The sequence below is a fragment of the Mastomys coucha genome, unplaced genomic scaffold (assembly GCF_008632895.1).
Source record: "Mastomys coucha isolate ucsf_1 unplaced genomic scaffold, UCSF_Mcou_1 pScaffold23, whole genome shotgun sequence".
NCBI classification, from domain to species: Eukaryota; Metazoa; Chordata; class Mammalia; order Rodentia; family Muridae; genus Mastomys; species Mastomys coucha.
The window spans coordinates 3,325,282-3,339,604 of record NW_022196906.1 but is presented as its reverse complement, the minus strand read 5'-3'; the positions used below and the strand labels follow the sequence as shown (position 1 = coordinate 3,339,604).

The 14,323-nt window shown below is 40.7% G+C and overlaps 1 protein-coding gene across 2 annotated transcripts in view; it reads right to left on the bottom strand.

The window, feature by feature from the left end:
- Window positions 1–3,466: 3,466 nt before the first annotated feature.
- The window catches only part of Trpc6 (transient receptor potential cation channel subfamily C member 6), a 104,648-nt gene continuing 93,791 nt past the window's right edge, over window positions 3,467–14,323 (bottom strand). The window contains exons 11-13 of one of the 2 annotated variants that reach the window (XM_031344719.1): window positions 6,236–6,319; window positions 4,738–4,813; window positions 3,467–3,854 (exon numbers count right to left, since the gene is read on the bottom strand). In XM_031344719.1, the coding sequence (XP_031200579.1) occupies window positions 3,703–3,854; window positions 4,738–4,813; window positions 6,236–6,319 (312 nt within the window). In that variant the 3' untranslated portion in view covers window positions 3,467–3,702. The remainder of the gene's footprint in view (window positions 3,855–4,737; window positions 4,814–6,235; window positions 6,320–14,323) is intronic. The other variant, XM_031344720.1, reaches the window with a different exon arrangement.

The following is a 14,323-nucleotide window of genomic DNA, read 5'->3' as shown; positions in this document are numbered from 1 at the left end:
CAAGGACATTCATCTCTGTGCTTCATAACTGTGGATGAAAAGTGATCTGATGCCTTACACTCTGGCCACCTCCAGACGGTGAGCGCAGATACACTCCTGCAATCACAATCATGAGACAGGGAGTGTAGATACACTCCTGAATCAACAGTGAGCACAGACACTCCTGCAACCACACACCTTGCCTCTTTGTGTTTGTCAGAACATCAAGAAAAGAAAGGAAACCTGAGCCCTGTAGAGTATTAGTGATGAACAGAGTCAGAGAGGTCATGATAGATATCCCAAAGAGCAGCATGACCCCAGCTACCATGCAAGGACACAGTAAACAATGGTGTTCACGAAGCAGGAAATGATCTCTCCCCAAAATTACTCCTCTCCAGAGTGTGGAAAGTGCAGGTGCTACTTACAAGCTGCTCACTGTAGCTACATTGTTCAATAGCAGACAAAACAGACTGAAATACATTTTTCTCCTGTTTTTCTTGCACATCCCATGTAACACTGTAATTGCTTATGATGACTGCTGTTAGTATTTGACCTCTTTCCTTTTCCATAAAACAAGATGGCTTCTAACATGTCATCTTTAAGAGTTTGAAATATATTTCTTGTAGACAGGATATGAATCACAATCTCTGTCATCCACTCACTGTAATTATCTATAAAAATAGCATAATATTTAAAAAGAATAATCACACTGCTGGATAGCATAAACTTAGTTATGTAAATCTCTATAAAAGTTGATTCCAAAACAAGAGACAGTTTTTGGTTATGACCAACCTTATCACCAGAACATGTGTGTGGCTATTCAAAGTTTGTTTGCCTGTGTTTTGTTACAGGAGATTAACATGTGTAAGGAACAAAACAATTCCTTTCTCCCCTGCACCTACACTTGGAAGCAGATCTTCTACTGATCACAGCCTTCCTCATCAGAGGCTGTTGTCTGCTTCAAGAGGACCTTGAGCACTGGGTACAGACCAGCTTGTTATTAAGAGATTAAACACAGTATGAGACTGCACCTCTAGCCAGTGGAGACTAGCAATAAGGATGAGGGAGCTGTGCTTCACTCCTGACCCTGGCATTTCTATTTACAAGTTATTTATACTCTAAGAACTTGGTTTTTGTCTCATTTCCAAAATAAGAATATGTTTTTTATAAGCATGATGTTTGAATAAGTTAAATAATGGATTTTGTGGTAGTATTGTCAAATTGACACAATCTTGAATCATCTTGAAAAGGACTCTTAGTGAGGAATTGATATGGACAATTGCCTATGGAGCAGACTAGCTTATGAACATTTTTATGATAGATTATCTTAATTATGTTTATTAATGAGGGAAGACCCAGTCTACTGTGGGTGGCACCATTCCCTGGGTTTGGGTCCTAGACTGTATGATGCTAGACAAAGCAAGCTGAATAGGACCCATGCATGCACTCATGTCTCTCTGCTTTTACTATAGGTATGATATGACTAGCTGATTCCAGTTCCTACAGCATTGACTTTTCTGTTGTAATGGACTGTGACTTGGAACTGTGAGCTAAAATAAACCTATCTCTCCATAAGTTGCTTTCTGTTTTTGAAACAGCAACAGAAATAAAACTTTGGTAGAAAACAGGTGTGAGAGGCTGGCACAAGGTACATGCTCAGTAATCCTTTCTCCCAAATGTGTAATGTCTCAGTCCCATTTAGGTCCTGGCAGTTCATTCCACAGGCCTAGAGCATGAGCTAGTTTCTTGTTATTGTGTCTACACACTAGACAAGAAGCAACTTCATAGAGGAAGGATTAACTTTAGCTCATGGCTTGAGGAGTATAATTCCATCATGGCAGGACTCTCATGCTATGTTGCTGGACCCATCACATCATAGTTGAGCAAGAAACAGGGACCACTAATAAGGACAGACCTATGAACTCTGCGCTCTGCTTTCCAGTGATTCTCTTCCTACAGCAAGATCAGTGCTTGCAAATTCCCACAGGGCTGCTTCTAGTCAAAGAACGAATGTGGGAGTTTGTCTGTAAATCGCTCAGAAATGGCACAGAATTATGCTGTCAAGGAACCAAACAATTACAGTGTTTGGGACTTTGATACAACTGTAATAAAAAAAAAAAAGCTCTTATTGAATGGTAACTTTTAGCCACAATTTTAAAAGTCATAATAAAGAACTTTTGAGGATTCACATTAGTTACAAAAGAAGGCAAGCCATGTTGTATAACTGTATGCACACACAGACTTACATAAACGTGCATGCACATATATACATTTGTATGAGAACATCCATACACACACACACACACACACACACACACACACACACACACACATACGCTGTGGATAGCCCTAGTGCTGTTTGCATTTTGATACTAATTCTGCTTCCCCAGGAGGGGATGCCTGAGTACTAGGAGTGAATAGTACTTCACTCCTAGTGAACCTTGTGAACCTTCCCCTAATGAATAAAGATTTCAAGGAACCAATCACTGGGCGTGTAGGCGGGACTTCTGAGTTGGAGAAAGGTGTGGTGGAGGAGGAGAGGGAGGGTAGAGGAGCATGGAGGCCACATGTAAGTAGTAGAAGCCACTGGTTCAGGTGGCAGATCTGTTGGGATCTGCTACCAGAGGATTTAACTTAGAATGGCTTACAAATTAGGATGCTAGTTGCTGCGCCCAGCGATCGTGTTACCTGTTGATTCTAAACTAAGTTTGCGTGGTGTTTTCCTCCATGCAGTGACTCAACTGGGTTCCAGAGAGAAAGATATGGAAGCAAAGCCTGGGTTTGCAAGAAGTGTGCCCCAAAAAGCCTTGGGAAGCATGGGGCTAGTGTGGCAATGACCAGCCTGGGAACTTAGGGAGCTAGGCTGAGAGATGCAGGAGCTCCAGGTCACAGAGTCTGCCAAGATGAGAACAGGCAGGCCTGCCAGCCGGGGCAGCCAGGACAATGCCAACGGTAGCATGGATTGCTTTCTAATATCCCATGCTAAACACACACACACATACAAACACACACACACACGAACCATGTTCCCTAGCCAATAAAACCGTGTTCACTGTTAAGTGTAATGTTTTTAAACAGGTGAGGCAGAAAATTGAACACAGGCATAGGCTTATTTTGTTTTGATTTTTAGACATGGTCTCATGTAGCCCAGAGCATCTCTCCACATAGCCAAGGCTGACCTTAAATACCAGTCTTTCCTCCATCTGCCAGGTGCTGATCTGACAGGAGTTTGCCACCACACAAGGCTCTAAAGCAAGTTGGAACAGGCAGTATCAATGATATTGAATACCTAGATGGTGGTTATAGCACACTTTAAATTATTTTCTTCTATATTCTAGGGTAGGAAGTCCCTGGGTAAAAGCAGATGCTAGAACTCACTTGGTCAGGGGAACTGCGCAGGGACGTGAACACACCCTAGGCATCTGAGGCCCGTTCCGAGCAGACAGAAAAGGCATTCACACCAGCACAAGAGTTACCCTCCCTCTGCCCAATAAAGCTATCCAGAAAACAAACTCCAAGGAACTGAACAGACTTTTCAGCATTTCAGCAGTTTTTAGCCTCAACAATGCAATTTAATCACCAAAAAACATTAATAATACTAGGACTTTAAATGATCCAAGTTATCAGTTAACATACTTTTATCATTGGCACTTAAAAAAATAAGTCAGAAAATAATATGGCTTCAAGTGGAGAAATAAATATGCACTTCTGAGGGACCGTGCATTATCTGTGGCTCTCCTCCAGTTTCGGCTCTAAAGACAGTCTCTCCCCGAGTTTTCTAATGAGTTCTGCTAGGTCTTCTGTGTTCTGTGATTTTTCTTCAAGGAGTTCGTAACGGAGACTTGAAATATCTTGCTTAATTTCCTTCAGTTCCCCTGTGAAGAGGAAGAATAAAAAGAAGTTAACTATAAATAAGAGATGAAGTTAACTATGAATATGAAGTGCAAACCAATTATTCTAGGTTAGGATAAAGACAGTCCTGACTGTATTTGGAATCTTTTCAAAGGAAACAGCTTCCCAATCAAAAAAAAAAAAAAGTTCCTATTTTCTCGGGTAAGAAAAATAATTACAGCAAAACTTTAGTTCTCTGGAGACTTGGAGAGTCGTGGTAGTGCTCCTCATCTTTCCTGGACACCTCCACCAAGACACCATAAAAATTCCAAGGCTTCATCTAGGCCATGCAGTCTCTGGACAAAGAGCTGTGTCCGCTGTTCTGTGCCTTCAATGCTTGTGATCACAGCTAAGATTGATTGTTACTTGACAAGATCTAGGATCCCCTTGGAAGACTGGCCAGCATCTGGACCAGTAAGGGAGTTATGTGCGAGGGAACAGAGTAAGTGCCATAGGAAGATGCATCTAACTGGTGGGCTGCACTAGGCTCTGGGTAAGAGTCCCAGTGGTACAAAAGGGAGACTGAGCCCAGCACAGCCACTCATTTCGTTCTGCAGACATAGTATAAGAGCTGCCTCCCATCCCTCCCACCAGCACCGTGGACTAGCCTCTTTTACTCTACTTCTCCAGCATGGTGGACTGTCCCCTTAAACAGTGAATCAACCCTCTCTTAAACCCTCTCTTCCTTTAATTGCTTTGTCGGGCATGTTGCTTCAGCAATGGGAAGAGCTACTAACACAGCCAGAGAGGACTTATTCTCTAGGGACTCCTGAGGCCCACCTCCTGCATGCCCAGCTCCCTCTCACCTCCACATCTACACACAGCCCCAGCTCACACAGGAAAGCTTTATCCTTATGGTCAACTCACCTTCATTCACCTCATCGCTCTCCTTATCAATCTGGGCCTGCAACACATATCTTTTAATGAGTCTCTTCATGATTTTCTAGACAAGACAAGGAGAAATTCACTTCAACATTATGTTCATGCAAATCTCTCATTTGGAATAGGGTTCTGGTCTACCTACCTTTGGAAGTGATGGCTACCAAAACTCAGGTAATATTTAGCTCACAAGGAGTATATGTTTCCATAATTTAATTTTCATATGAAAGCAATTGTCACATTACTTGAACTAATGAGCCAAAAGTTAACTCTCAAAAAAAGGAAGATCATAGACCAAACATTTAATTCTTTGTGCTTCTTCTTCTATTATTTGAAAGTAAAGCACAGACTTCCTGTCAGATAGTTTATGTAGAACTCTTTGAGGAAGGAAAGAATTAATCAATGTCCAGTCCCCAACTCTTACCAAGAATTGTAAATACTTTTGGTTGTATAGTTGCTGTAAGAACCAACAGTTCCAATGAAATAAAGTTTCTCTAGTGCCTTGGCTTGTGCATAACTATAAATAAATATTAAATGTAAATTAATAGGCAACAATTGTACAGAATGTTTTTACATTACTACACAAAAACTTACTACATAAAACTCAAATTAAGAGGTAATTAATACAGTTCTGTGCTGAAGAAATTCACATGAGGATGTAATTTGGTTTATAGATGCAATATTTTTAACATTGTAAAAAACAAAAATATATATTTAATAGCGTTGCTTACAAAAGGAAACCTTAAGTGTCCATCAATAGTGAGGTTTTTCTTACTAAATTTTCATTTACTTATATAAAAGACTAAATCCATTGATAGTCACAGGAAAATACGTCAGAGTAAAAGCACCCACTATAGAACTATTACACAACTTATTATTAATTCATGTGTATAATGTGCCATGTATATGACAGAACATTAGCATTTATAAAATTGTACATATGCATACACATACAAGTAAGACATCTTTATTTCACGGTGGGAGAATGTGAGGTAAATTTTGCTCTGGTTTTATTTTAAAACCTTTAAGGTTTTCATTTAAAATTATGTATGTGTATTTGTGTGCACATATATGCACAAGAGTGTAGGTACCCTTGAAGATCAAAAGAGAGGGTCAGATGCCCTAGAGCTGAAGTTATAGGTCATTGTAAGCTGCCATGGGGGTCATAGGAACTGAACTTGAATCCTCTGTAAGAGCAGTTTGTGCTCTTAAGTTGAGCCATTTTCCTAACCCCTCTATCTTGGTTTGTAAGACTGGCCTTCTACAAAGAACCCAGGCTCTAAGCTATGTGATTATCTATTTACATATTCCCCACTTGGTAAGTACCAGGCATATGATAGCTACTTCATAAGCACATGTTAAATGGATGCAAACTTTGATGTTGAAAAGCATCTTGATACTTCATTTTAACTTAACAAAGTTCAGAGCTTTAAGACCTGAACTTAACCAATAGCTAGCTTTATACCTCTAAGTACTTTGTGCTTACCTGATATTGTCTTGGAGGGTTACTGAAACTATTTAAACGAAAATCTTCCGAGCTCCTTGTACTTGACTGTTTGTTGTGTGCCAGCTACAAAGAGAATTAGAAATTCTAATTTAATTTGTCTTGTCAAGTAATGTATGAGAGATTATTAGTTACTCATGTGAGCTAATAGTCTGGTGCATTCAGATGAGCATACTGTATGTATAAGGCCATTTATCTTAATTCCATAGTACTCTCTCTGTCTTATAAGATATAAGAGTTGGTCCTGCAGGAGTCTTCAATCACTCCTGCTACTGGAGATTGTGTGTGGAGCCCCTCAGACTACGTGGCTCTCACAATGTTCTCCTAAGAGTCATTTTTTAGCTTTGCCTCAGGTAGGTGTGTGGTACAAGAGGAAGCAAATGTGTTGGGGACTTTGTGGTGATGAGAACACATCTGTCTGGTTGACAAACTCACCAGAACACTCACCAGAACACCGGGGCCTCACCAAACAGAACTCAGATGCCATGGAAGCTCTAATGAGCCTGTTTTAATTCAGGCATCTGGACAGTGTTGTACTTCTCACTAAACTCCCATGGAGGCAGCACTTTTAAAGAAAGAAAATGAATTTTGGCAACACACAATAAATGTGGTAATGCTAAAAGGCTGACTGAGAACTCTTCAATGTATTTTTTTCTAGGAGAAAAATGTTTTTTTTTACAAATAAACATGAGGGCTTGAGAAAAACAGAATACTTCTAAGTCTGTATATCATGAGGATATTCCATCTTCCAATGGAATAAAACTTCTCCAACAGTCAGTGAAGTCATTCATGGTTTAGATTCCATAATGACATTTTAGTGCCATGCCTGATTCCTAAGCCCTACATGTTGACAGCAGCCCCCTACTCAATTCAACAATCCCAAATTCTCCAAAACCAATGCATCTCTGTGGAGGGCTAATGAGAAAAATCACTTCAACACAGTTCATATGCAGGCAGGTATTAACTCATACCAATCCTTTTCTGGCTAGTTCTGCTTTGAAGACATAAATGCATTATTTCAGGACATAATATTATCATTTTCCAATACATCAAAACAACACAACTAATAGTTATTTGAAAATTGAATCAGGCAATGAAGTGTGTAAAAGGAAATGTACTCAATGTGCAAAGAAGTATTGCTACCACTTGGTGGCACAATATCCTACTTTATCATCTGGTCTCGTGCTCAGCTGCCTAGCTGGCTCTAAGCCTAGAGAACTGCAGAGCAGCAGGCTTGCCTTTTAGCTCATACAATGGGATTCAGCTGCCAGTATGAAGAATATTTAAAATTTAGAGATATAGGCACAACAGAGGCACAAAGGACTGAGTGCAAGCTTCGTTTTTACTATCTGTAAATATTCACTCTCGTCAATTCAGAACAAAGCATACATTGATCTTTAGAAAGCTTTACAGTTTGTGCATTTCTGGAGATCAAGTGCGTGGAGCTACACATGCTAAGTAGACGATATTCCATGAACTATACATTAAGTCCACTTCTGCCTGTAGAGGGTTCTGGAAGTCTTCTTGACATTGTAAGGATTAAATTACCAGTAACTAGGAAAAATCAAGGAAATAAAAAGGTAGAGGTGATATTCTCAGGCCTCACCAAATGCAGATGTGAGAGGGACCACCATGTTCATTTGGTCCATCTTGGTGTGCATTTGCTGGTATGCATCCTGTTTTAGAACTAAGTAGCTGTGTGTGGGCTTGAATTTTAACTGCCACTTGTTTAAGACTGGAAATTAATCAAAGTATTTTACCTATCTGAGCTCAGAGACCTTCGGTGCAGAATGGAGAAAATACTGCAAAAGAGATAGTATATGGATTCTGTGGCTTGGAATGATGGGTGCTGCCAGTATCTGTTGTTACTATACAGAGGCATAAGTCTTACTACATGGTTTGAAGTCTGTTCATAGACAGTTCTGATCACTTGATCCTAGGATACTCTGCAAATATTGCTTTTAATTCATGTGCCTAAGCCCATAACTAAGAACTTTAGAGAATTACATAGCATTATTCCCCCATAATCTCCTAAAGTCTTCTCTTCCTTTCTTTAAACAGGTTTTTATCACATTGCCCTGGGAGGCCTAGGACTCACTCTGTACATGATGCTGGCCTTGGCAATAATCCTCCTGTCTCTGCTACCTGAGCTTTGGGATTAGAAGCATGAACTCCCACACCCAGATTCCCCTGAGCTTAATGAATATGTATGTCTCCAGAACCCTCTATCATATATTAATGTAAAAAGGAAAGATTGAGAGTTCTTACAAGGTTGTGTAGAAAGGCAGCCCAGCATTCCGTCTGCTTGCTTTTTTAGATGATTTACTTCTCAGTAGCTCCTGTCCTATGTGGTAGCTAAAACTACAAGTCCTAGATAAAACCCATAAAAACAAAATAATATCCTAACTGAATCCAGGGCAGAGCAAACCACCCCAAAGGTATGAAACCCATTCTGACATCAACAGCCTGGCAGTGACGTGTTTTGAAACAGGAGCAGAGCAGGAATTTAAAGCATCACTCTCCATTAGCAGGTGTCTGTGTGTAATGCTGAATGGCAGAGACTGATTTTCAATTACACTCTTCTTTGGCACCATTGATGCTATCTTCTGCCAAAGCCAGTAGGCACTCGAAATAAAGCATGTGACAGACGATAATGAAAAGGTCTCCTCAGTTAAAGAGGAGACCTTTTAAAAGAAAAGAACTTTTACCTGGTTCACCCTATTGATTTTATGGTATGCCTGCAGTAAATGAGACAAGAGCCTTTCCATAGCTAGTTAAAGACGGTAACTTCCAATCAGTCAGAGAGAGGTCTTGAATAAAAGACAAACTGCCATTCTAAAGGCCGACTTTATGAAAAAGAAATGAACCACTCTATTGGGTAATGAAGACCTGGGTGTTCGAACCTGTATCTATAGGAGAAAGGCATGTTCCCAGAGAAACCTCCCCCAGGAACACTGGGAAAAGGTTATTTTCAATGTAAATGGCTGATTTGAAAATTGTTTTTTTTTTTTAATCAAATCATTTGAAACCAGAGTCTAACTTGGTAAGGAAAATCGCCATTTACGTTGATTTGATCATCCAGTAAGCAATTGTCAAAGGCAGTTCTCCAAGTTTGGGACAGATCCAGAATTTCAGGTCGTGTCACATGCAAAAGAATGGGCTTTATTATGACTGGTACACACGTGTATCATTTGCTCTGCTCATTCTCTTCCTCATTATCCTCTCTCACTCTCCCTCCACATGCTGCTTCCCTCAACACTGAGGGTTGGCTTGCCTATGAAAAAGGGAAAGGCACAGAGATTGCCTAGGAGAAAGCCAGCACAGTTCCAGCATCTAGATTTCACAGGGGGTTGGGGGGTGATGTTCCCGGTGAGAAAGAGCATCTCATAAGAACACAATCATAGCAAAAGAGGGGCAAGGCTACAGTGAGTGGCTGCCAGATAATCGCAAAATTACCACTTTCTTGAAGAAAAACATGAATGTCACATGTCAGTGGCTGCCATAGTACGCAACCTCATGAAAAGGTCTTATTGTTAAATTGACATCAGAATCAACATCCCACCCCAAATTCCACAACTGGATCAACTACGACTTCACTTGTGCTCTCTAGACATCCATACCCTCTTCTTGGCCTGGGGACTGGTTACAATGCCATGACCAGTATGACCTCACCAAGGAAAGGAATGAGAAGGCACTAACACAAAAATAGCAAAACATATGTCCCTCCGCATGCCTTGTTTCAAAGTTTACTTTGTTTCTTTTAGTCTTCCTTTGAGACTGTAGCTACTGCAGTAAGGGGTTCATGCAATTTGTACACATTCTTAGCAGGAGTGTAATGGGAAAGTAAATATAATGATGAATGTGTGTGTGTGTGTGTGTGTGTGTGTGTGTGTGTGTGTGTTTGTGTTTGTGTGTGTGTACTGCCAAGCACAACCAATTGATGCTAATGTTGATGTCATTCCTCAGTTAATGTATGCTGGCTTCCAAATGGCATGATGACTTTCCATTATCATTACTGTTTTTCCACTTACTAATTAACTTATTTGCAATTATTTTTCCAGACATACCCATTTATATTATTCAGCTGGACTCCTTTCTTTTTCTGTTCATACCGTTTCTCTAGGAGTTTAGGCCTAGTCTTAGCTCTGTCTCCCCATGTGACTACCAAATGTCTGCTTGTGTTTGTTCTTGCAGCAGTAATAAAAATAATAAGTACCTACTCTATTCTACTCCATCTCAGATACTGTCATAAGCACTTTATCTGCATTAACTGAGTTGATGCTCCGAATGCCTCTGGGATAGCAGTGTTTGCTGCTTACATTATACACATGAGCAAGGAGTCATCCTGGGAGTACTTCTAGCATAACTCTTGCAGCCAATCACTATCATGAGGAAATCCTTTATAAATATTCAAATGTGCTCTGTGTTTTCAAAGTGTTTTTGTCACAATATCAGCACAAGCCCAGGAGCAGGAAGCTCCTTCAGTGAACAGATAGTAAATACTTTGGAGTTGTAAGGCACATACTATTTCTGCCAAATTCTTCCCTTTTTTTTTATAATTCTTTAAAATGCAAACACACAGTGACACACACATGCACACCCTCACATGCACACATGCACACACACATGCATGCACTCGCATGTGCACACACACATTCATGACATACACACTCACATGTACGTGTGCATACACACACACACACACACACACACGCATGCACGCACGCATGCATGCACACACGCACGCACGCACGCACGCACGCACACGTGCCATGAATTATGTCAGTCAGAAGAAAGCAAGCTGAAGACCAAGCACAGCTGAAGTTAGTGCTTCCACTCCCCCAACCAACACACCAGCTTACCACAGAGAAAGTGGACCTTGGAGTGCTACTGAAAACATTATTTCACTCTGTCTCCCCTATCTGTACCACTTGAAGATGCTTGGCATATATGGATGGGAAGGAGAAACAGATCTCTGAATAACAAGACTTGGCCAAATGCTCGCAGCCCTGATGGTGACTGCCCTGAGGGCTGAAGGTTATTTTCACTTCACCTTCTACTACTTACTCACAACCCCATGATGCAAACTAAAGCCTCAGGCCACAGCCAGCCTCATGGGTTCCTGGTTGTACCACACCCATGCCTCCTTGCTACCTCCCTTCCTGCTTGGGATCCTGTTCCATGAAACTTCTTCCAGATAAAATTTCTAATCGTAGTAGGGCTTCTATCCCTAGGAGCTCGTGTGTGAGTGTGTGTATGTATGTGTGTGTGTGTGTGTGTGTGTGCGTATTTTTTCTCTTTTTAATTAGATATTTTCTTTATTTACATTTCAAATATTATCCCCTTTCCTGGTTTCTCCTCTGAAAACCCACTATCCCATCACTTCTCCCCTGCTCAACAATACACCCACTACCTCTTCCCTGTCCTGGCATTCCCCTACACTGGTGCATCGAATCTTCAAAGGACAAAGAGGCTCTCTTCTTATTGATGACCAACAAGGACATCCTCTGCTACATATGCAGCTGGAGCCATGGTTCCCACCATGTGTACTCTTTGGTTGGTGGTTTAGTCTCTGGGAGCTCTGAGGTTACTGGTAAGTTCATATTGTTGTTATTCCTAAGGGGCTGCAAACCCTTCAGGTCTTTGGGTCCTTTCTCTAGCTCCTTCATTGGGGACCCTGTGCTCAGTTCAATGGATGGCTGTGAGCCTCTACTTCTGTGTTATTCAGGCACTGGCAGAGCCTCTCAGGAGACAGCTATATCCTGTCAGTCAGCACTTGTTGGCATCCACAATAGTGCCTGGGTTTAGTAACTATATATTGTATGGATCCCCAGGTGGGGCAGTCTCTTGATGGCCTTTCCTTCAGTCTCTGCTCCACACTTTGTCTCTGTAACTCATTCCATGGGTATTTTGTTCTCCCTTCTAAGAAGGACTGAAGTACCCACACTTTGTTCTTCCTTCTTCTTGAGTTTCATGTGCTCTGTGAATTGTATCTTGGGTATTCCAAGCTTCTGGGCTAATATTCACTTATCAGTGAGTGCATAGCATGTGTGTTCTTTTGTGATTGAGTTACCTCACTCAGGATGATATTTTCTTGTTCCATCCATTTGCCTAAGAACTTCATGAATTCATTGTTTTAAATCGCTGAGTATACTTCATTGTGTAAATGTACCACATTTTCTGTATCCATTCCTCTGTTGAGGGGCATCTGGGTTGTTTCCCGCTTCTGACTATTATAAATAAGGTGTCTATGAACATGGTAGAGCATGTGTCCTTATTACATGTTGGAGCATCTTCTGGGTATATGCCCAGGAGTGGTACAGCTGGGTCCTCAGGTAGTACTATGTCCAATTTCCTGAGGAACCACCAGACTGATTTCCAGAGTAGTTGTACCAGATTGCAATCCCACCAACAATGGAGGAGTGTTCCTCTTTCTCCACATCCTCACCAGCATCTTCTGTCACCTGAGTTTTTGATCTTAGCCATTCTGACTAGTGTGAGGTGGAATCTCAGAGTTGTTTTGATTTGCATTTCCCTGATGACTAAGGATGTTGAACATTTCTTTAGGTGCTTCACAGACATTCAATATTCATCAGTTGAGAATTCTTTGTTTAGCTCTGTACCCCATTTTTAATAGGACTAACTGGTCCTCTGGAGTCTATCTTCTTGAGTTCTTTGTATACATTGGATATTAGCCCTCTATCAGATATAGGGTGGGTAAAGATCTTTTCCCAATCTGTTGGTTGCTGTTTTGTCCTATTGACAGTGTCCTTTGCCTTACAGAAGCTTTGCAATTTTATGAGGTCCCCATTTGTCAATTCTTGATCTTAGAACATAAGCTTTTAGTGTTCTGTTCAGGAAATTTTCCCCTTGCCCATATGCTCAAGGCTATTCCCCACTTTCTTTCTTCCCCACTTTCTTTTCTTTCTTTTTTTCTTTGTTGTTGTTTTCTGTTTTTCAAGACAAGGTTTCTCTGTATAACCCTGGATGTTCTGGAACTCACTCTGTAGACGAGACTGGCCTTGAACTCAGAAATCTGCCTGTCTCTCCCTCCCAAGTGCTGGAATTAAAGGCATGTGCCACCACTGCCGAGCTCCCACTTTCTTTTCTATTAGTTTCAGTGTATCTGGTTTTATGTGGATGGAGGTCCTTGATCCACTTGGGCTTGAGCTTTGTACAAGGAAATAAGAATGGATCGATTTGCATTCTTCTGCATGCTAACTGCCAGTTGAACCAGTACCATTTGTTTAAAATGCTGTCTTTTTTCCACTGGATGGATTTAGCTCCTTTGTCAAAGATCAAGTAACTATAGGTCTTTCGGTTTATTTCTGGGTCTTCACTTCTATTGCATCGATCTACCTGGTGCCTGTCACTGTACTAATACTGTGAAAATTTTATCACTATTGCTCTGTAATACAACTTGAAGTCAGGGATGCTGATTCTCCCAGAAGTTCTTTTATTGTTAAGAATACTTTTTGCTATCCTGGGGTTTTTGTTATCCCAAGTGAATTTCAGAATTGCTCTTTCTAACTCTATGAAGAATTGAGTTTGAATTTAATGGGGATTGCAATAATTCTGGATATTGCTTTTAGCAAGATGGCCATTTTTACTATATTAATCCTGCCAATCCATGAGCATGGGAGATCTTTCCATCTTCTGAGGTCTTCTTTGATTTCTTTCTTCAGAGACTTGAAGTTCTTGTCATACAGATCTTTCACTTATTTGGTTAGAGTCACACCAAAATACTTTATATTGTTTGTGACTATTATGAAGGATGTCATTTCCCTAATTTCTTTCTCAGCCTATTTATCCTTTGAGTCGAGGAAGGCTACTGATTAGTTTGAGTTAATTTTATATCCAGCCACTTTGCTTAAGTTGTTTATCAGCTGTAGGAGTTCTCTGGTGGTATTTCTGTGGTCACATAACTATACTATCATATCATCTGCAAATAATGATATTTTGACTTCTTCCTTTCCAATTTGTGATCCTTTGACATCCTTTTGTTGTCTAATTGCTCTGGCTAGGACTTCAAGTACTATATTGAATAGATAGGGAGAGAGTGGGCAGTCC